At 33.3% G+C, this 24600-nt stretch overlaps 2 protein-coding genes across 7 annotated transcripts; both read right to left on the bottom strand.

Moving 5' to 3' along the window:
• Positions 1-10791: 10791 nt before the first annotated feature.
• On the bottom strand, positions 10792-12121 carry LOC106659380 (39S ribosomal protein L55, mitochondrial). Of its 2 annotated transcripts, none has more exons than XM_014381924.1 (2): positions 12032-12121; positions 10792-11351 (listed from the first exon to the last, which is right to left on the bottom strand). In XM_014381924.1, exon 2 carries the CDS (start codon positions 11346-11348, stop codon positions 10938-10940), a length of 411 nt encoding a protein of 136 aa, XP_014237410.1. In that variant the 5' UTR covers positions 11349-11351; positions 12032-12121; the 3' UTR covers positions 10792-10937. The 2 variants fall into 2 exon arrangements, with proteins under 2 accessions (XP_014237410.1, XP_014237409.1); XM_014381923.1 differs by lacking the exon at positions 12032-12121 and adding an exon at positions 11734-12021.
• LOC106659379 (cystinosin homolog) lies at positions 12102-23031 on the bottom strand. Of its 5 annotated transcripts, none has more exons than XM_014381918.1 (9): positions 22943-23031; positions 17311-17366; positions 17112-17208; positions 16837-17019; positions 15368-15608; positions 15165-15284; positions 14736-15024; positions 14552-14654; positions 12102-12400 (listed from the first exon to the last, which is right to left on the bottom strand). In XM_014381918.1, exons 2-9 carry the CDS (start codon positions 17351-17353, stop codon positions 12301-12303), a joined length of 1176 nt encoding a protein of 391 aa, XP_014237404.1. In that variant the 5' UTR covers positions 17354-17366; positions 22943-23031; the 3' UTR covers positions 12102-12300. The 5 variants fall into 5 exon arrangements, with proteins under 5 accessions (XP_014237404.1, XP_014237405.1, XP_014237406.1 ...); XM_014381919.2 differs by lacking the exon at positions 22943-23031 and adding an exon at positions 17722-17997; XM_014381920.2 differs by lacking the exon at positions 22943-23031 and adding an exon at positions 17617-17715.
• Positions 23032-24600: the final 1569 nt, after the last annotated feature.

Here is a 24600-nt window from a genome sequence, read left to right on the forward strand (position 1 = left end):
GTAATAAAATGATGCATTGAGCGCGCGAGAGCACAGCCTCTGCGATATATATGTTTAAGAAGATTTCCAGTTATCCGACCCCTTTGATGTTAATCGAAAAAGGTACTAAGCTCGAGAACGTATTACTCCGAGCAAAGAATAGGCCCGTTGCACCAAGTCTTTGTTTTACGAATCGATGCATTATGTGTGAAGACGATGAAAAATTTTCTTTTGAGGTTCATCCCGTCATTTAAAGGCTAAATCGTAAATGCAGACACTCAATGACGCTCAACGACGCTCATTAGTCACAGTGCGGATCACACCTTTCTTATTTAAGCAACGTGAGCGCATCAGTCATTTTAACACCTTCAAAGTTCATGTCGCTTCATTCGGCAAATATCATTTCTTATTATTTTTCATCGTTCCGGGCAATTTCGAGTTGAAACTCCTCTTAAAATCGATGATATTCAATGTTACTGTTCCCTTTGTCGATCAATTTCAGGTGATGAAATAATTATATAGACGATAATTCCAACTTTTTTGTTGCAGCTTTTCTGATGTTAATTTGTTACAAGTCAAAATTTATGAATTTTACTCAAGATTATTTAATTGTTTTCATCTTTTACAATAAGGAATTTTCAAACCACAAACGTAATAATATTTTTTGTTTAAATTTTGGAAAATAGTCATTTCATCTCATTTCAGAATATTCCAGAAAAAGATTATGGTACAGTTACGCATACAAAATAAACAGTGAATTTATATATTCTCATTACAAACAATGGCTCATGAAACCTCATAAAGCCTCATAAAAACCACATAAATAATGACGAATGACATCACAAGTGCGTTCATTTTCAACTTTTGATAGATGTATGTATTTTTTCCAGGCGTATTAAGAAAGTTTGAGAAATTAAAATTTTACATTATTTGTAATTGCAGTGGTTTTTAGTGTTTTATGAATAAATGGTACATAAATGGTAAAACTTACATATAATATGGAAATTTACGTCACAGGATATTTAGGTACATTTATAAGTACATTTACAGTGCAACAGAAAATATTTGATTTCTGAGGCGACATGTTTGCCGATTCAGTTTGTTCTACTTACGAAGGACAGTTGAAATGTTGGCAGGAATACTCACGTGCATAACAATCGCTCCTGTTAACGGAATGATTGGAAAAATTCGTTCTGGCTGACTCGCCGGACGAATCGAGAGCTCGGAAAATGCATCAATCATGGATACAACAATGAGCACAATCAAAGTTTTATATTAATCGAGACTCGCGAGAGCAGCACCTTTCTCCTCGGTTTATGAATTAGCACTTACGATATAATAAGCCAAGCATTTGGCGAGTCATCCTCTAGTCGAGTGAGCGCAAAGTCGAAATCGGCTCTTCTCCGGATGCACTTGGCGTGGATCGCGTAGTGCGACATGGCCAGTGGATGCCATGCACGCACAAGTGTACGCGTCGCGAAGTTACCGATTTTGCGCAGCGATCTTAACAGATATATTTTTATCGCCATGACTACGACAATGACGACGGCCACGACAACTTCCGTGTGTTATGCGCGTAGCGTCAGAGCCCCCGAGCGCATCCGAGCGCCATTTCCGTACTGCCGATTATTTTGCCACGATTCATGCATTAGATCCGCGTGGAGAAATTAGTCGCGCTGAAGCGTCGTTGATTACGCCGCCTAATGCCCGAGCTCGGGACATTTTATCGGAGCTTTATCGAAGTGAAAATTCACAATTCCAAAAGGTTGCACCTTAAAGCGATCTGTTGTAAGTTGGTGATGAGTTTGAGCTAGAAGAACTTGAATTGCCAGAGGTGAGTTCAAGAGGTAACAGCACGAGGGTGCATGTGTGCTACTATATATTATATCCGTATTCACGCGCATGTCGAAATTTATACATTTATAAAAACATTTTTGTTGTCACTTTCGTCGAGGTTTATATGCATGCGTTGAGTGTATGCATATGTGTATCGCAAGTATGCGCTCTGCACACGCGACTTTCGAGTCTCCTTCGATGAGTGCGAAAGTTAGCGGCATGCGAATCCATAGTATAGGTGTGCACACAGAGTAGTGTGCGTAGGGCGAAAATCGGAGAAAGTGACTCGATTCTCTCTGCATGCATGTGTATGTGCGTGCGATATACTTGTATTTATGAATGTGGACGAGCATCCTATATACCTATACAAACACACACACATACACAATGTGCATGTGTATGCACGAAAGCTTAATATACCGATATACGTAATACGAACTGTGGTGCGATGATTTTTCGAACTTTTATCGACTGAGAGTATGCATATAATATATAATATGTATATAGATATGGAGAAAGGGCGAAAAATTTTTCGTGCGCGGGCGCTCGATTGCGCACGCGGCCTTGTCAAGGATCAAATGAATCGGTATGCGTTATAAACGCTTTATGCACATAGTTAAGTTGCAAAAGATGACGCGGCTTGTCTCTTCGACCGTAAAGCACAATATACAAATCTGAATCTCCGGAACAAAAGCTCGGCACGTAACCGCCTATGGAAGCATACTTGTACCATAGCTCAATCCTAATAACGCTATAGTCGCGTACTCGATATGTGGAAAATTTAATTTGAATATTCGTGGCCAACACCGCCACGGCCAAATCCTGAAATATCGGAAAAATGTTATGTACGTACTCGACTCACGATCACAATCAGCCTTATAGGCTCGTGGTAAGAACGTATATGATAAATTGCGCTCGTAAGATTTCAGAGAAAGCTCGCGTGTACACACATACGAATGCAGAAATGAATTACTTCCGTGAACTTGGAAGTTGCTCGATTTATATGCGCGTTTCGAATGCGATTGCTTATGAGATACCCAATGTACTTTATTTACTTTATACATTGGACTTGTAAAGATCGACTCCAAAAGCGAGGAAACTTTTCACGTATCGGTATTATTTTTATACCCAAAAAATCAAAATAAGCACCTTACGCATTCACGATAATTTTTAGTTTCAAAAATATAAAATAACATAGATCATTTAATTTATTAGCATTTCATCATTCGCCATCTATTAGTATTATTTGACTAATTGTAAATAAAGGCAATAAACAATCTTGAAGGGTTTCGATAATTAGTCGATTGTGATGATATCATTACCAAATTTTGCCAAAATGTTGAAAAAAGTCTAGTATATTATCTATTATCTTTTGGAAGCCCCAGATGACAAACTAACTTTTTTGAACGAAGCTTTTGAAAATCCAAATTTTATCATGTAGTTTCATGGAGGGTTACTAGCTGCTTAACATCACGTTCCACGCGCTCTGATAATCTCATTTTTTTTCATGGCTTGCTTACGCTGCCCATGAAAAATTAATCAAAATGTGCAACATTTAATGAATAAACGACAAATTAAGATTTCTGAAAACTATTCTATCGAGCAATCAGAACGTTTATAAACTGTCAACATTTTTGGCTCATGCCATTTTCTATAAAAAAAGATTTAAAAGAGGATTCTAAGATAGGATATGAATTGAACCAATGCATTTTACGCTATAAAACTCTCAAATTTGATTCTCTTTTTTTGAAAAACCACCTACAGATTAGTTATATTTATTATCTTTCAAATTTACGGTTCCTTGTGCAGCAATATACTAGTTTAAGGAGGTCTGTACCCCACTTATTAACCTACAAAGTCGAAAAAATTTGTTTTATTTATATCTTTTTTTCCAAATCGAATATCGAAAAACTGCTCTGTGAGAGCATTCATTTTGTTGCTCTGAATAGCTGGTAAAAATTTTAGCTAATTCCACCGACCAGATTTTTCGGAAAATGGGTTTGAAAATTTCAAGCCGGGGAAACGTGTGAAAATTTCAAGCACGTTTTCCGTTAAATCTGGTCGGTGGAATTAGCTAAAATTTTTACCAGCTATTCAGAGCAACAAAATGAATGCTCTCACAGAGCCGTTTTTCGATATTCGATTTAGAAAAAAAGATTTAAATTCAACAAATTTTTCGACTCTGTGGGGTACAGATCTCCTTTACTCAGCACAATGATACATAAACAAACTAGCATCTTGCTGAAAATAAAACGTTTCACATCTTCGTAAAAGCTCTTACAAATGCGAGTGTAAAGGGCCAACCATGATACAATCACGTTTGTGAAAATGACCAACCATGATCGTATATCCGGAAAGGACCTTCCCTTCTACCGAAAGCTTGTGTTTCTCATAAAGTATTGACCCCTGATACGGGTTTCACCTTGACACGAATTTTAAGGAAGTATCCTTATCCAACACAAGCAAAGTGCTAAAATAACTTACATCTTAATACATCAAGCGAGAAAGTCCCGCCTGTGCTTAGCTCTTGGCTCTTGCTGCGTGCGGCTTTCGTATCATTTTTATTTTACTGGTTTTTTTTGTCGACTGGTTTGCGGTTGCACAAGCAACTGACTACTTTTATGCATAAGTATCTTACTATATATATATAGACGATAAAGTTCCCCTCCTCCGAGATCCCCTCCTCCAGGCTCCCCTCAAAATAACGTAAAATTGTGTCATTTTTCACGGTATTTTGAGGGTTCCCCTCCTCCAGGCTCCCCTCCTAAAATGCCCCCCCTCCCTCCCCTCCTCCAGGCTCCCCTCCTCCAACCTCGCTTACTCTGACATGGTATTGTTAATAACATTAACAAATTTCTAAAAAAAATTGGAATTCGTTTATTACAAATTAAGTAAAAGAATAGGCAAAACTATGGGTTTGAGTTTTACACTACTATAAAGAATATCGTTTCCACATTACCTATGAACAGTATTAGTTCTTGCATATTTTACATCATTGTTACTTCCTATTAATGTACATAATTGCAATTTGAAATAAAACACATTTTATTTTTTAATAATAAAAAGGGTTTGTCTTTAATAATTTTATAGTTTAAAGTTTTCGGCTCTTAATTTTTTTAGTCTGCAGTTACCACAAAAATGGACATTTAAAACAAAATCGACAACAAAAAACTTTTTTAAAAGGCTATATTAAGATATTAGTATTGTGATGTTTTTGTCGTATATATGGACTATTCCACAACAGGTGTAGCAGGCCCAAAAAATGAAGTTGAAACTAACCATTTGCTCTTCAAGATCACAATGTAAAATGAAAATCCTGAGCTCCCTAGGTCCAACCCTCATTTATCTACAGGAGCTCAAAGTTGGACTTTTATGTTTTGAGGATATTCTGCTTGTTAGTCTGCTTTTCTAGGGTGCATATGAAAAAATTTCTAAACCATCTTTTTTCATATAAAATTTGATGTAGAATTCAAATCTGTACTCTAATAAGACATTCATAATCTCAAAACCCCTTAAAATTGAAAAAATAGTGCAAAAAACCATGAAAGTCAAAAATAAATGTTCGTATACCTCAAATTGGTCAATATTATAATATGTTCATCAATACACCAAAATACAACTTCTGATAAAGTTTAGTATCTGAGTCACCATTATAGACAATTTGGTAGCTAAAAAACATGGTTTTTTCCTCATTTTTAATGGTTTTGGCCCTTTGCAAGCTACTAGATGATCTGTAATGGTGACTCAGTCACCAAACTTTATCAGAAGTTGTATTTTGGTGTATCGATGAACATATTACAAATTAGGCCAATTTGAGGTATACGAGCATGTTTATCTTTGTACTTTCATGGTTTTTTACACTATTTTTTCAATTATAAGAGGTTTTGAGATTAGGAATGTCTTATTTGAGTACAGATTTGAATTCTACATCAAATTTTATATGAAAAAACATGGTTTAGAAATTTTTTCATATGTACTCTAGAAAGCAGAGTAACAATCAGAATATCCTCAAAACATGAAAGTCCAACTTTGAGCCCCTGTAGATCCATGAAGGTTGGACCTAGAGAGCTGTGGTGTTCAGGATTTTCATTTTTCATTGTGATCTTGAAGAGTAAATGGTTATTTTCAATTTCATTTTTTGGGCCTGCAACACCTGTTGTGGAATAGCCCATTTATATATTGTTTCCACACCACTCCTTCCATTCCTTCCTTTTTTAAATTATATGACACTTACAACGTAAATTATACTGATGAGTTCTGATTTTCACATTTCCATATAGCGTGTTGTTATGGGAATTACAGGATAGTAAAAAATATTTAGAAAATAATATAGATCCATCTTTAATAATAAACGAAACTTTTAATACTCCTCTTCGCATATCATCAAAAGTCCGAAACAAGCGTATAATTAATCTTCTACTAGAAAATAGAGCTGACATACACTTGTATAATAAAAATGGAATAATACATTTCTCATAATTTATGAATTTTACGACCCTTTTGCTCTTTTGAATGTTTTTTTTTTTTTTGATACAACTATTTATCATCAACAAAATTTCAACGTACATACAACCGACTTATATGGAAATACAGCATTGAATTTAGTATTACAACCTGCATAAAACAACACTACAAAATTTGTAAATTTATTATTAGGAAATGGTCGTTGATTCAGACAATTCATTCTGTCATTATACAGGGTGCGACAAAAGTATGGAAACCCCTGGAAATATCTCAGAATATTAGTTAAAAAAAAATCAAAGACCACATATCAGACGTTTTTTTCGACGAGGAATCCGATGGTGACCTTGAATTTGCCCTTGGACGTAACCTTGAAGCCTCAGCAACCCAAAAATCGATTTTTCAAACGGATACCCCCATTTTTTATTGTAGATTTGAAAAGAGCGGAAAATTTTACGTTGAAACATGTATTTTGTTTTTTTTTCAAGGTCATTTTAACCCATTAACGACCAAAATGCTCGATTTTTTTGTTGGTTTTCGGAGCGATTTTTTTGTAGTTTGAGGCCTCCAAAAAGTTTCGTATGGACATATTTCGATGTAAAATTTAATGTCTTTTCAGAAACTGAGCTCAAAATTTCGATTCATTGCGTAATAAAAAATTTATGGCTACTTATACGAAAAAAAACGTAAAATTTTTTGCAAAAAATCAAGTTTTTGATTTTTTTTCACCATGTTACGTTAGGGAATCACGATTTAAGTATGATCAGGGGTAATCACGACTATCAAAGCATTTCAGAGAATTTTTATGGAATTTTTGAACTCTTTTTCTAACTTTGGTTTTTTGCACTTTTTCTCTAAATTCAGTAGTTTTCGAGTAAAAATAAGTTATGTTTTATATGAATATAAGTTCTTTTTTGTTTGAAGTAGTGGTTCGAAAATTCCATAAAAATTACCTGAGATACTTTGATAATCTTGATTACCCCTGATTATATTTATATCGTGATTCCCTAACGGTAACATTGTGAAAAAAAAATCGAAAACTTGATTTTTTGCAAAAAATTTTACGTTTTTTTCCGTATAAGTAGCCATAACCTTTTTATTACGCAAAGAATTGAAATTTTGAGCTCAGTTTCTGAAAGGGCATTAAATTTTACATCAAAATAGGTCCATGCGAAATTTTTTGGAGGCCTCAAACTTGGACCTCAAAGGGCGTTACAGACGCAAATGAAGCCCCCATTTAACCTTAAATTAAGTTCGAATTAGGGCTTTTTTTCTTATTATACTGTCTCCAATATGACCTTAAAAAAAAACAAAATACATAGTCGAATGTGACATTTTTCGCTCTTTTAACCCGTTAACGCCGAGCCAGACAGAATTATTTTCTCTATTGTAGTATGCAACCGGCAAAGTATTATATTATTATTTTCCCTTATCATTTTTTTAATCTGCTTGTTCTCTTATTTTCATGGATAGTCATCATCTAACTTTAACCGAAAGAACATTGTGCAAATACGAACTTAGTCACAGTCGCAGTTAACTGTTTGAATAAAAAAATTTGAGATAATGATTAATGATTTTTTAATAAGAACATTATAACGCAATGCGCGATCGGGCATAGTTAATATCACATGTTTAATAACTTATAAATAAGTTTGGATTCCGGCAAAGTATTGTATTGTTTTCATAAATCAACGTGACCGATTCATTGTAAAGCTTTACGATTCGATTATAATAAGTATTAAAACATCAAAATTTTCTGAAAAGTGAAAATTCTGAGAGTGAACTATTGTAGTAGGGCGCAAGACCTTTCCGAATCACCAGACAGATTTTGGTTAAAATTTTTTTTCGCTGAGATCTCGTGGTTGACACAAGTGCACAATTTCTCATGCGTATGCAAAAATATCGCGAAGTAGCGCCCGAATTAAAAATCGATAAAGAGCTCTAAATTTTCTGAAAAGTGAAAATTCTGAGAGTAAACTATTGTAGTACGGCGCAAGACCTTTCTGAATCACCGGACAGATTTTGGTTAAAATTTTTTTTCGCTAAGATCTCGTGGTTGACACAAATGCAACGATTTCACACGCGTATGTAAAAAATCGCAAAATAGCGCCCGAGTTAAAAATCGATAAAGAGCTCTAAATTTTCTGAAAAGTGAAAATTCTGAGAGTGAACTATTGTAGTACGGCGCAAGACCTTTCCGAATCACCGGACAGATTTTGGTTAAAATTTTTTTTCGCTGAGATCTCGTGGTTGACACAAGTGCAACAATTTCTCATGCGTATGCCAAATTTGAAACCTATCCTTAAAACGACACTCCAGTAAATTATTGAATTAGAGGATGAATTTTCCGGGAAATCGAAAATTCTAAGAGTGAACTATTGGAGTAGAGCTGTATACCTATCGAAATCTTGTTTCAGAATTTCGATCGGTCAAGTATTCCGCGAGATCTCGTGGTTGACTCATGTTTGATTAAAAATTTAGAAAAAACGTGATTTGACTGTAAAAAAACTTTGGATTGTCCAATTTTTTGAACCAATGCACCAAATCATCCAAAAATTTGCATGGGTTCATGATTTTGGATCCCCTATCGACCATTCAAAAGGGTGAAAAAAATGGAAAATAAGAGAAAAACCATGTTTTTCGCTCTATCGAATGCCATGGGATTGTCTCTAATGCTCAACCGATTACCAAAATTTACCTAAAATTGTAATTTGGCCTTTCTATGAACATATTACAATTCTGGCCTATTCGCTGGAGACGAACAACTTTATTTTTGGTCTTATATGATATTTTTCCATTTAAAGGGTTTTTAGGCTATAAATATGATTTTTGAGTACAAATTTGAATTCCTCATCAAATTTTACACATAAAAACATGATTCAACCATTTTTTCAAAATCACCTCAGAAAAGTAGAATTAAATTTAAAATTTGAATATCCAACTTTGAGCCCCTATAAATCCATGAGGGAAGGAGCTAGAGGGCTAAGATTTTTTGGATTTTCATTTTTCAATGTAATCTTTAAGAGTACATAGTTAGTTGAAATTCGATTTTTTGAGCTATTAACTCTATTATGATATATGACCCATATACATAAGACAAAACTATCACAATACCAACATCTAAATATGGCCTTTTAAAAATATTTTTTTTTGGTAGATTTTGGGTTAAATGTCCATTTTTGAGGTAAATGTGGACTAAAAATATTAAGAACAGAAATTTTTAAACTATAAAATTATTAAAGATAAACCCTTTTCCTCATTGAAAAATAAAATGTATATCGCCCTAACGGGGGGGTTGGCGAGCGGAGCGAGCAGGGGGGCGCAGCCCCCCTAGTATATGTATATACGAAATAAAGTCTAAAATGCACCATTATATACGTACGCAGCTTAATAACTCAAAAAAGTCATGCAGACTCGAAGTTAATTTACTGGAACGCTTTCACTGTATGCGTGTACGCGAGTAGCTCCGGCGAGGCCTCGCGATACAAAAATTTCGAAGCGTTGCCGGCCGTCGCGATTATTATTATAATAACACGATTCAGCACCAAACTCGTGCATTAGCGATCATTTGTACACTTGCGCAATACCGATGTATAGGGTGGGGCATAAACCCCTGGAGATCTTATAGAATAGACGGGGGGGAAATGAAAAAAAACCACCACCTACGTATTTTTTGACAACAAATTCAATGGTGGTATTTTGAACATATAATGACTAATCAGTTGATCTGTGCTCATTTAGCGGTTTGCACATTTTATTTAAGAATAAAATGCAACTTTTCATTGAATAGTTTAATCGGTTGACCATTTGAGACAATTTGGTAGCAGTCGAAAAATGGAAAAACATGGCTTTTCTCTCATTTTCATGAATCTTCGGTCTAGCTGAATAATTTAAAATCGAGCTAGATTTCCAGATCAGAAATCCTGCTGAATAACTTGAAATCAAGCTAGATTTCAAAGTATAAAATCTAGCAGTATTTCCGTCCTAATTATAATTGAACGATTAACCAACATTTAGAATATAATCCGAATCGGTGAATGTGAGATTTTTCAAATTGGTTAAAAATTAATTAAAAATTTATTAAACAATTAATTAAAAATTATTTAAAATTTTTAAGGGTAGTGAAGAATTCATTATCATAATTTTAATACCATTTTTTGTATTTCTGAATTGTTATTAGAAATTTGTTAATAATTATGTTGGCCATGACGCATTTATTAAATTAACAATAAATAAAAATTGTATCAAAATTGAATACTAATTGCAAATATTACATAAAAGTAACCTAAGTAATAACCCATTTGCAGCTTGGTTTAATAATTTGCCAGCATGATGCTTTTCAGCATTCCTTAATTGATATTTTTTTTATTGAAAAAAAAAAAGGAATAATTTGAGCTTAATAAAAGCTATAAGTTGAGTCATTTATTTTTATTTATAGGTATAATTCTACTAATCAAATGAATAAATAATAAGAAATGAATTTATTAATTCAAGAAATTGAAGACAAGAAAAATATGTAATTAGTACTTTTTATTTTTCATATAATGTAGAGATTTATAAAACTATGTACAAATTTTAGTTAATTATATTTGATAACCAATTTTTAGTTGTATCAAACTAACTAATAACTTGAGTAATATATAAACATATTAATCATTGATTTATTTTTTTTTGGTAAATTTCAAGTAACGAGACTCATCAAAATCATCTTCGATGTCATCTACAATTTTAACTTTAGTCCTTGGTATTCGCTTTAACAATCTTGCTTTCTTTTCAGCTTCTGTTAGTGTGTTAAGATCTAAAGGTAATTTGATTACACCTACAGGTTCATGATATGGTATCATAATAGTACTTCCATCAGGATATTGTAACAATGTTGGATAACTTTTAATTAAGTGTTTAACAACTCTTCTTGTGATGTGAACAGGTTTTCCTAAAACTACCGGGCTTGATTTCTGTGTAGGTTTTTTTACAATAGTTGCTGTAGCAGCTGTAGCAAGATTTCTTGATAGCCCAATGGAAGGTATGATTTCAGAAATTGGTTTCAACAATAACAGTACCTTCAATACCATTTTCTAGAAATGAGAAAAAGTGTTTGTTAAAAGCAGTTCTTTATTCTTAGTCTACAATCCAAAGATTTGAAAATATATGAAAAAAACTATCAATTTGTTTTTACTGTCATTAATAAATTGAAATGAATTTAATTCTTTATTTTTTTGTCATTTTTTCATGAATTAATTTTGAACTGATGATTTTTCATGTTATTTTAGCAATTAAAACTCAAAAGTTTATGTCAATATAATTGGTTCGATTTGACAGGTTATGTAAATTTGCTATCCAACACTTTGCTAAGTTTCTAATAATTATTTGTATGCAAAACACAGTTAATGTGCGTTTGATACTTAATATTTTAAAGTTATCTTTAATATCAAACAAAAATAATTCATTATCACTCACTGTTCTTTCAAAAAAACATCAAGTATAAACATAGACAGCAAAATTTTTGCCGAATTCTAGCGTACGATTACACGAATATGTAAGGCCATATGCGCATGTCCACCAGATTGCTTCTGCTATGACTGGTGACATTTAAACTAGCGGATATTAATTAAGGTATTGTTAAAAATGCTACGAAATTTTTGAAAATCTAGTCTAGACTGTGCTTGAAATTTGTCTGAATGTCAACAACAAATAAATATTGGAAACATTTTTAAGCTAGTTTACAACAGTATACAATTAACATTTTGCATCTTACCTTTTACATTTAACTCGAAAAGATTTACTTCGGTGTCAACATTAGTGTTGCAAACAAATTCGAGAAAAAATTAGATTGGGGCAACGAGTCCGTTTGTTGAAATTTTCCCATAATGATAGTCGGAACAAGTGATGACATAATTTTTTTTAAATTATCAGTATAAAAATAGATATCACAAAAGTTTTAACGCATAGAACGATCGCCGTACAGATGAATAATCAATTGTAAATTGTGAATACAATAAATGTAATTGAAATAGTGTTTGTTGTTTAAACTTTATTTGTCGACTCGGTGCTGCTGCTTGGGCATTCTTCTTGTGCAGACGTTGCATGACACTCACCAGTTATCGATTCGTAGCTGTTACGATCCCTGCGAAAATCAAATTCTCTTTCTGCCCTTGGTTGATCTTGTTATTGAATATCTAGTACTATTATTATGATTATATTTGTAGCTAAAGTACTACTGTTGAAAGTCTTTAAGTCAAGTATTAAAGAACGGATGAAAATTAAAATGTTTTTGAGGTATAGATTTTTATACATATGTAACTGGAACATTTTCTCTTAAATAATTTTCTGATGAGTGCAGTAGTACTTTCACACAAATTATAACTAGTTAATAAAAACACCAAAAAGTATTTTCTAAAATGTATCATGCTTTTTTAACCAAGCAAGTTTATGTGTATTTGAGCCTTAATTACATCAAATCAGACATGTGCAGTTATTTTTATATATTATTTATTTGTCCTTTTCTGATATTCTACCTGCATTGTATTTGTGAAAAATAATTATTATATCTTGGAAGCAATTTTTGACGTGTAGATTCCTTAACTACCATGCAAGTTGGCAAAGTATTCTATGGGTCAAATCTTTAAGCTTCAATCATTTCTGTTTATACCTTATATGTATTTTCATGCAACATATCCAATAGTTACACGCTTGTCATATCATGATCAGCTCTCACCTTAAACTTACATTGTAAAATTTATGAAGAACTTACTACATAAGAGTGACTGAACCAGATATCAAAATTAAAATTACAAATTACTTAATGAAACAAGCAGGACAAAAAGCAGGATTTATGATTTTTTATTTTTTAAATTATTCATTTGAAGAAGGCAACATTTTTTATAAAACTTTATTTTTCTAATAGCTCATGCAGTTTAAACTGCAATTGTTTATTTTCTAATCAAAATTAATGATATCCACTTTATAAAAATGCTTGGTTAACAACTATATAATCTTCATTTCTTTAATCATTGTAAAAATGTAATGATATTTTGATCATCAAGTTAGAGTATTATTTCAAGACTATAATCTCAAACAAGTTACTATTTATATTTACAAATTCAATATTATTTTATGTAAAATACTTTAAATTTAACACTATTATTAACATTTCTACTCTGATTATTTATTTAACAAACCTACATAATTAAAGAAAGTTAACCAATAATTTACAAGCAATTGTAGTTAGAAAAATCGCTGCAGGATTTTTCTGTATGTTCCAAATAAATTTAATGGAACTAGTTTTCTCTGACTTTAGTTTTATTATTCTCCAACTTGGTCATCTCAAATATCTCAAGACCAATACCCTTTCTTTGAATGAGTATGAGTAATACTTTGCAAGTATTTAATGAAATTACATTTTCTATCAAAACAGAAAATGAATTTTTTTTAAGTACGCAAGCTTTTCAAAAAAGCATTAATTTATCATCCCTGATGATGCAATCTTAAAACTGCTCCTTCCACTGCTTATATGCTGCCTGTGAGATTGATCACTTTTTCATTCCCATTCCTGAAAATGAAAAACTCTAGCTCTACCTTACAGTTGAAAAAAAAATCATTCCTCCAAGTTGCCCTTACATACTTGTTAGAAGAAGCTTCCAGATGATGAAAATGAATTCAATATATTTAGTAGAACCTAACACCTATTATTATTATGAAATTTAATGGATAAGAGATCAAAAAAAGACATTTTAAATAATTTAAAACCAACAAATACTGAATAGGTAAAAAATCAGTTAGAATGCAATTATTATATGATAACAAAACTTGCTTGTGCATCCAAACAATTTCTTGATTAAATGTCTTTCATTGATTCATATTGCGTAATAACAGATCAAGAAATTGAATAGCGATCGTGACTTTCAAAAGATTATTGTATTAAAGTGAGAAATAGCTCAGAACAAAATTCACCAAACGCTGTGTTTCAAGGTTTATTTAAAATATCTTATTTTCTAACTACTTTTTGGTATCATAATTATAAGCTAAATATGTTAAAATTTGCAATATTTAACAGAATATAAATATAATAAGTAATCCAAAAAAAAAGAACTATCACAGAGGAGAACATGAGTCTTGCATTTCATACAATATATAAATTTTAAAGCAGATAATGAATAAAGCTTTAGCAAGAGATGTACCCAGCATCAACTAGTAAAATTTATGTTGTGCATTTACAATGAAAGCGGTTACTTATTAGACAGTAGTTTCTTGATGTAATGTGCTTATATTTTCATACCTGTATAAAATATAATGTTGTACTAAGAAGAATACGTCAAATGCTACTGAGAAAAATCCTAGACCAAATTTGGTAGGATCTCCAAAAAGACTTTTCCAATCATCTAAAATTTAATTTTATCATTATTAACAGTACTAAAAAAGTAAAAGTATTGCATATTGCATGTGTAAATATATAATAATACCATAGTTATAGGCGTTAAGAATCATCTGTAGCATGGACAGGATACCTCCAGTAAAGTCTAAAAATATATTACCAATGCTCCATCCAACAGTTGACTTACGCTTGTAGTTGTAAAAAGCTTGTGGTACATATTTAATGAGTGTGATTGATAATTTTACATAACTGCAGTAATATAAAAAGTCAAGCCAACAAATCTGATTCAAAATAGCCAGAATCATTGAAGCAACTATAAATATTGTAAATATCCCATGAATGATACGAGCTGTTGAAGACACTCTTTGGTTACCAGTCTGCAATGATACATAAAAATAAGTATATCTCAGACCATTTTAAAGTTTAAATTAAAGATTTCATCTAATCACTTATTAGAACTGTAAATTTAATCAACTAAAAATGATCATCACACCATTGTATAATAAGATAGTCTCACCTCATATATGAAGCATTGGAATATTGTTATTAAAGTAGCAAATGTAGCATGTAATGCAAAGAAGATATCATTGATTTGAACAGGGTTCAATCCTTTTGGATACCTCGCGAAATACTCTTGCTGTAATAAAGTAAAGAAAATTATTATAATCGTGAAATGGTGAAATAGTTATTTTTTAAAGAGCGTAAAAAATGAAATGGTACCTCAATTTGTGGTATCCAATAAAGTCCGCAATTGAACAAAGCGTACATGATAAAACCGACAATGTTTAATGATAAAAAGTCGAAGTTCAGACCTTCGACACTTTTCCTTTTGTAATTGGTGTAAATTTGCGGATAAAAGCTCACGCTCCATGCCAAAAAATATACCCATCCTACTACTTGGCTTATATGGTACAAAGTAGTCGATCGTTCCACGGTCACACGAACAAATGCATCAGAAAAACTGTAACATTAAAAAATTAATCAGTTTAACTTAGATGTAAAGTAGGCACTAAATTTTCAATTATAAGTGGGTTTTTCAATGTTGATACAAAATGGTTTGTCTATAGAATACATAATTTTCCAAGAAATTTTCATTATAATATGAATGTTCTATTTTACACCATTAAAATGAAATTTTTAGATACAAAGATATTTTGAAAATATTCAAAGAAAATAAAAAACTTACTTTAGGCCTTCTAATGATTTTAATTCATCCCTTGGAATGATTATAATTTTATACGGAGACATAATAAATATTTACAAACTTATTTAAAGTAACATAAAGAATTTAAATGTTTTCGATTAATAATAACTTATACTATTTCGCGGTTACGGAATAGAAATTTACAATTGTATCCCTACTAGGAGAGATCCGATTCGTCCGAAAGTCTTATGCAAACTAAAGCTAAGTGTCACTCAGGGAAGTGTTGCGGCGTGAAGGTCACAAGGTTATCAGTTTTATCTCTATAAAATTCCTATGCAAAAAAGTATCGTAAGATACCTGTTGACACCCTTACTGTCGATCCGTGATTCGATAGTAAGGATAATAAAATGATAAAAGATTCTATCCAAAAATTAATCGTAACATTTATTTACACGGCATGATTTTGAAAATATATTCATAGTAATTAATTTTGAAAAACACATAATTGCATTTAAAAACGATTAAACCTTTTAAAATCACGGGTTAGAATTAGATTTTTCGAGACCTGATTGCTATATTTTTTTTCGTAGATGCTAATGAATTTCCATTTATTCTTTATTTTTGACGTGCTGTCAATAACACAATAAATATTCCGCTTGTACTATTCCATTAAATGTAAGATTACATGTATCACATTATAATGCTTACAAAATATGCGATACTCACGTGACTTGTATTGATATTTTTAATCAATATACTTCAAGTTTAGTGAACTCGTCAAATTTCTTTGATTTGTATAACTTTCCGAATCATTTCCGAATAAAACTTAACTTTTTTTTGAGAGCCAATTACTGATAACCGTTTGTTATAAAAGGTAAAATAGGTAAAATTTACAAATCATTATTGAGACTTTATTACGGTTTGTTATTTATACGGATATTTTTCATTGTCTGTTAAACATTTATTACCCGAAAATCGAATCATAATGCTAGAGTTTTATTTTTTCTTTTGTTTTTTTGAAGATACTTAATTGTTTTTCACTTACTCTGATTCTTGAAGCTCAGTTATATTGGCACTGATTACGGAAGAACCAGGGTTGGTGCCAATGACTGTAATTGTCCAATTATTTTGATTTTTACCAGCTACGAATACATCCGGTTCTGTTTTCGCGATATCATTATTCAGCGCATAAAACGACACTGAATAATCTTGCGAGCGATTTTTATCTCTGAAAACAGTATTGTTTCGTGGTTTATAAAATAATTTATAGTTGGAACAAGAAATTATTGAATAATGTTAATTATTAAAATTAAAACTTACGTAGAATAAAGGTTAAAGCTCTTCTTGTCATGCAGAAGAATTCGCAAATCTTTTTCTTGATTTGCTACTTTGAATTCGGTTTTCACACCGGTTACAACTGTAATGAATTAATTTGATTATCAGTATCAGTGTAATGAATTATTTTGATTATCAGTATAAAAGAAGACTATAAAATTAATTAAAAGATTTGTTTATTTACCTAATAGGAATATAATCCAGAAAGAAGAAATTTTAATATTCATTTTGTAAATTGGTCTGTAATGAAAAATAATTCGTTAAAGTAATGGTCTTTTTTAGGGTTGTTTATTTTAATGAATTAATGTATAAAATATACACATTAATAATATACGTCATTTTTATAAAGAATGCATGTAATCAATAAAAGTGCAAGATTAAAAATTATCAACTATGTGCAGTTAAACATTGAATAATTACTATCAATTTTTACGGAATGGTAATATTTTTAATTTTATACGTATCTATAATCACATCATGTTTCTCACACCTACGAATTGAATATTGAATGTTCTTGCTTATTACATTTAATGAAGAAACGATCGATTAAGAAAGAACTTTAATGAGTCACAATAATTTATCGGTTGTCACTAACCTCAATAGACCCTCGGACTAATTCAATTTTCATACTCTACTCTACGTGAAGCAACTATACAGTGCGATTAATTAGTAATCTACACTGGGTATTTCTCATGGCGATTCAGCCTTGAATGTTCACAATTTACATACGTTGGACTCATGCGTTTTTGTTGATGTTTTGGAGCTTTATATATACATACACACTACATATATTATCTCGATTGTCCGGAGCTCGTGCGAGCAGACGACAAAACCATTCGCGTCCTCCTGCGCAAGCGATTTCGCGCGTCAACATTACCTTTGGTATTTCCAACTACAGCGGTGGCTCGCCGAACTCGGCGAATCGCAACAGATGCAACCACGATCGGTGGTCTATATCGGAACTTTCTTATCATCAATTATCATGAAATTAATTTCCCAGTATCAGATTCACGTGTTTCAACGTTGCCGACGGGTTCACGTGTTTTTATATCGCTATTACTCGTGCTGACATTCGCGAGACAAATTGTTGCCTCGTAATGCGTACTGTCAATTTTTTCATTCTTGTCTCACGCGAACACGATATCGTTTGGTCGGACGGTAATTTGTTCAATGAATTATCTCGGAGTTGGATAGTTTTACGACATTAACGAGTTGGGTTTTCCTTATGTTATAATAGCAGAAAACCCGATGACTGAGCGGGATCTCGCTTGTCTCGCGATTAATGATCAAGTTGCTGAGCTCGTCATTCATTGGAAATTTTAAAATTTTGAGGTACGAGCGATGGCGGGTTTGTCTCATTACAAAATATTACAAAATAAAAAAGTAAACATTTAGAAACCCGAGCTCAAGAGCAAATATTTAACACTTGCAACTGAAGTAGGTTTTTGGGCAATGCTGTCGAGCTTATTTCAAGTTTTAGAAAAGTAAACGGACCAAGCTGCTTCTTGGAAGGCTCAAGACAACGCGATCGAGGTCGAAATTTGGAGTTAACACGCAAAAAATAACCAATTACAGAAAGACGTTATCGCAGTCTGAACGACGAGCTTGGATAGTCAATTTGGATTTTACAAATTGGTCGCTGCATCGATGAAGGAAACGGCGCCGCAGCTTCGATCTAGATCAATCGCGTTCGGTCGAGGAAATCATAAAAAAAAGAAAAAAAAAGGAAACCGCGACACGCTGACCAGAAAAATAATCCGTGTCAACTATGCGCTCGCTCGCTCGGACGTTATCGCTGTACGTATATCGCAGTACGGCTTGGCCAACTTGGCCGCTCGTGGCCTGCGTGTAAGCGTAATTTTACTGTGTATTTTTTTTGTTATTGTCGCGGCTGCACCGAGCTGGTATTATTGTATTACGCGGACGCGTCTCCGATGCGAAGGTCGTCGCTCCGTCGATGCAGACTGCCTATTATGCGCTACGTGAGATTGCGAACTTATGATACACATAGGAGAAATGCGTGTAGCTACTGCGGCGTCGCGCGTACGTAAACATGCGCTTTGTGGCAAGATTCAACTTTCTCGCTTGTCTCCGTCTGCAGTATGCCATATAATATAAACAATGTGCAGCGTTGAATTGCGCTAAGCGTTTTTATTTTTAAAGACTCTGAAACGCTATATCGGCTGTACCAGTAATGGATTACATTACAATCGCTACGAGCCGTCGACGCTTTCTACCATTCCATCGTTATTCGCGAATGAAAATTGTCGATATTTTCGGTTAGCGAGCTACTTTGCGAGACAGAATCGCAGCGCCATACGTAATGCCGATGCAACGACGTGCTTTTTTTCAAAAATTCGCTTTTCAATGAGAAGAAAAAGAGAGAAAAAATTACTTAATTTGATAGCGATCGTAACGAAGCGATGCGCTTGTAGGTATATAACATGCAGGTATAATGGCAATGCGATATTACGCGAGCGAGCTGCGCATGAATTCGAAAACGAATGCGAAAACCGGTCTCGAGTTTTGGCAATTATTTCTATGCAAAACGAGCTTCCCTGCTGAAAATACTTCATCGGCTTATCAGCTCGCGACCGTAAACCATCGCTGCCTAGAGTTAAATATTCATCCGTCAATTGGCTAATTTTGCAGATAGAAGCGAGAAAAGTCGATCGAATCAACGTGTTCGCCTGGTGCAGCTCGATGGCGCCATTATACGCATTATCGTGCTCGGTGGCAATTTCGATGTTCATTCGTAAAAAAGAAAAACGGCAATAATCAGGAAAACGAGGAAAAGCGACCAACTTTTTTCATCTCGGGTAAATATAACGATCGAAAATTCAATAAATGTACGCGCGTGCCTGTATAATCAGGCTATAAAGATCAAAGCGAGCAAGCTGCAAAAACGAAGAGGGCGAATTAACGCGTGCACTCGCGCTTACAATTGCAACGGTAATATAAGGTCGCGTTCGTCGCGCGATGAATTCGATGACTTCGTTGCCTAAGGCAGGGACGCAGGAAAAAAATAACTAGTGTAAAAAAGCCACCCTCTTGAATGTACCGTTGATGCAGTCGAATTGTCTTAGGTAGCGCAGAGTCCCGACTTTTCCTGCTTAGACGCAGGCTCTGCTTGTATGTATCGACTCGCTATTACGTAATAGATACAAGGCTGCCGGCTGCACGTCTATATAGTCTATAGATCATCTTCGTCGTGCGTATACTCGTGTATTGTATGCAGACTCACGGCTTCGTGATAATTATACCGGTGAGCGATGCGCGCTCGAAGCTAGATAGCGCGCCTTTGAGCGCTCCGCTTATATCTACATTAATATATATTATACATATAATATATATATCGCTCGCACACACACACACGCACTTTGCCGCAATATCACGATTCACGAGTCTAAGAGAGTCGCAGGCGTACTGCGTCGAGCGGCAGGAAAGGCGCCTCGTTAGTACATTAATAAATACCAGTGTAGGCAGCTTCGGTGGTGGCGGCAGCTACAGCGACTGAAATTGCTATACCAAGGCTCGCCCGTTCTGAAATTTCGCGCGGGTAATTTAATTATTTTCCGTCTACTGCTACATATTACATGCGCCCTTCTCGCTCTCGTCTCTCGTTTATAGAATGATGAAGATGCGTATCGTTACTTTATACGCGTAAGGCGTGTTTATAACGACAGGCATGGCGCGAGCTTCAAAACTTTACACGCTGCACGTATACCAACGACCTATACGCCTCATATACTACACACTCGCGAAATTCTTCTTAACATGCCTCCGTGGCACAGCAGCTCGCTTACTATTTGACTTACTTGCGGCGCGACTCCGCAGCTCGCTCGGGATCTTCTGCCTCTCGCGGCTAAGGGACTGCCTCATTTGGAAATTTTACTCGAGGAACGGCAGTTTTTGTTTTCGCTAGAGAAAATTCGGCTTCGAGTCAGCGCGCGAGTGAGTAAGTGGCCAATAAGAACAATAACCAAGCTTGCGCAAATATTGAAAATTCATCGACGCTCATGGATCTAATTGCAAATCACGATTGACGCATCGTTAATCGAGAAAAAAAATCGTCACGTCTAGTCTTATCGTCTGCGTGTGAATGCGTCGACTCGTATGCCATTAAATGACACCCCATGACAAAAGACACAGATACCAACACTTGAAGAGTAGATAAGACTTTTTTTCGTGTGATTTGCACCGGCGACGCGCGTCCGACGATAAAAATGGCGATTATCAATTTTATAACAGTCTATGATTCCAAAAGTCAACATACCGTATTATAATCTAATGAGTTATCGAAACTACAACCATTCTCTGTTTATAAACGCTTCGATTTTGGTTACAGTGTTCGAACTTGTGATGGACATAACCATGTCAGCTGATTCAAGAAAAAAGTTATTGCACCGAGAGCGGTTAGTCACGATGACGCTATGTAAATGCCTGCCATTCCTGAGATATATCTGCGCCGAGAGCCTCTTCATAATGTATCGATTTTCAAGATTATTTGATTTGAAAAATAAATATTAATTAACATAACATCGATCCAAATATTATTAAAGATATAGTAGGCAGGTATAATTACTCGCAATGCGATACCTCCTCTTTGTTTATTACTGTACGATAGTAGTGTAAACGATAATTAAACGCTATGTCTTTAAAGATCAAGCACATTACAAAGCCTGTTTTACTTATAAAAAAATCTTCATTTTTCAACTTTAGAATGAACCTAGCGTACCTTGACATAAAAATCATTAACAAGGCTGGTCGAATAACTAATGCGAGCTCTATAATATTTGCTTTGTAAAACTTCCTTTGATAAGTTTTGCAACGTCGGACAATACATTACAATTTTTTTACTACTACATTGTCGTGTGATTAAAATTTATTTTTATCTGACTTTTATTATGATAATCTATGATGATCTATTTTATTACCCGGCAATAATAATGATTCATTTTTACAGTAAATCTTTCCAAAAATTGGTTTATTGTTTTTTATGTAAATAAACGCGTATGAAAACCAGTCGTTTAAATCAATCAGATTATTGAAAAAGTTTACTTTATCGTTCGAGTACAAAGTTAATCACGGCTTTCTTTGTTTACTTATCGGTTGTGCATAAAATAACATGACTGTATACTTCTTTTAATTGACTTTTAAACATTTTTGCTGATACAATCGATTTTCTATGAACTAAACAATTGATTCACGCACTTCCACATTTTTGTACGATTATTCAATATAAATAATAAAGTAATTTTTTTTTACATTGTTTGAGCAAGCTACTAAGAGTATAATCGGAATTTCCGATCATTAACTATTATGATGTCTTAATTATTGAAAGATTTTTGAAGTCATTGCTTGCCAAAGTAATGGCTAATCGTACAAGTAGCCGTAAATACGTAGTTAAAAAGATAATCTTGGAAATATTCCACTGCAATTTGATAAATACCTGTAAGATACACAACGATACCGGTAACTATGCGAATAAACTTTTCCGTATTTTTGTAATTTCCGAAAAAAAATAAGAAAAAAATTACTTCGTTGAAATATTAATCGCACAAAAAAACCTGTACTGTAATAAACACGTGAGCTAAACTATCGGTTTTTAATGTTCATTGCACTCAGAATATTGGTTATTCGATATGTTATAACTCATGTTTAATCAATCGGTCTAATTTGTCATAATTTTTAAGGTCACTTTTTTCGCACTGAATGGGTAACGCGCACAACTCGCTTTTATAGCAATAACTTTACCTCATGTGGCAACAATTTACACACGCCACGTTATAAATCTCGTTTAAAAAAAATAATACCTTTATCGTCTTCTCCTCTTCATTGAACTTGGTTTCTTTTTGTGTTTTCAAAACTATTTTATAACTAGAAACACGACGCTCGACTGTCCCCGGTAATAATGAGAAGTCACGCGTGTTCGCTACCGGCTTTATAAAATTTTGTCGCGTGAGCCCCTACTACCTCTCTCGCGATCATAGGTAGGGATTTGTGAATGGACTTGAATTATCTCTTGAATATAAAAAACAGCCAACATCAGTTTTTGTATAGGCATTGCCTCTGTTCATGTCATAAAAAAGTTTTGTTTTTTTATCTTATTAGTAATTGATTGCTTTTGCTTGATCTTGCAGATTCTTAGAGATAAATTTTATTTATAAGGTTTATTTCATGAAAATGTTGTGTTGGTGTCTATCTTCTTTGCGCTACTTACTTCTGAAATTTAAATTCTCTTGTTTTGTGATTACGAAGACAGTTTCTTTTTTTAAATGTGGACAAGAAAATCCGTTTTCTCGAATGGTATCAAAGAAAATCTTTTATTTAAATATGTGACGAACAAAATCATTCATACGATTTTTAATGAAAATTTTTCGAACAAATTCAAATGATTCCTTCTAAAGGAAAAAAATTTTTACATAAAAAAACATGTATGTAAAGCAGTTGAAAAAAAAGATCGTAATCAACGCAATTTTCGGTTCTTAGATATTCTTTGTAAGCATCAATGTTATATTAGCAAATGTGCTAATCTTAGTAAATTAAACACGATCATAAATAAAGATGGAAAAAGTTATAATCTCACTAATTAAAATGTAATTAGAAAATAAATTTTAAAGAAATCGAGTACCAATTAAAAGGTGATACAAGCGCTTCCTTAACGATGATATGATTTATCTCTATATCTTTGATCCATAGAACCTTTGTTGCACTGCTTTGTGATTCATTTGCCGGGCATTTTTCGGAAACTTTACAGTGATTGAGGTATTTTATTTTTATCTATGGTCCCCAAAAATATTTTGGTTAATTGACTTTGTCTGAAATGATTGCAGGAAAATGAGTAAATATTATATTTGACACTTTTTTTAACACTTAATTGAAACTAGCCCTATCTATCGATCAGCGCGTCATTTATATTTACTCTTCGAACATTTACAGTAATTTTACGTATGAGGGATATGTTACATATTGTTTGAAATTGATATTAATATAGGATTTTTAGATTGCCTTTAACAGAGGAATTCTTTATAAACATGATATCGCCTTCGAATTATTTATTCTAACTTGACTAAAATGTATAGTGAGTGATTTCCGTGATTAACTCGTGACTACATATTACATTTACTCAACACAACTTTACGCTGAAAAAAATCCTAGGGGCTAGTCCAACAAAAGTGGACAGCTGAATCAGAAAAAGATTATATTCTCTTTCTGCCACAGCAAAATAATTTTGCAAAATTTAGCAGCCAAATATAGCACAATGATTTTGTTCTGGTAGCAGAATATCTTTTTCTAATCCTACTGTCCACTTTTGTTAAACTCGCACCTAAGATTTTTTCAGTATACTTTCAGTCAATTATTTTATCATGTTTACTATTAATAATTCGACATACGACAACATCCGACTATAAGATTTGTGTATAGATTGCACCGAAATTGACTGACTCAAAAAAAATTGATTGTGTGGACA

Source organism: Trichogramma pretiosum, unplaced genomic scaffold (genome assembly GCF_000599845.2).
Source record: "Trichogramma pretiosum strain Unisexual culture from Peru unplaced genomic scaffold, Tpre_2.0 scaffold16, whole genome shotgun sequence".
NCBI lineage: Eukaryota > Metazoa > Arthropoda > Insecta > Hymenoptera > Trichogrammatidae > Trichogramma > Trichogramma pretiosum.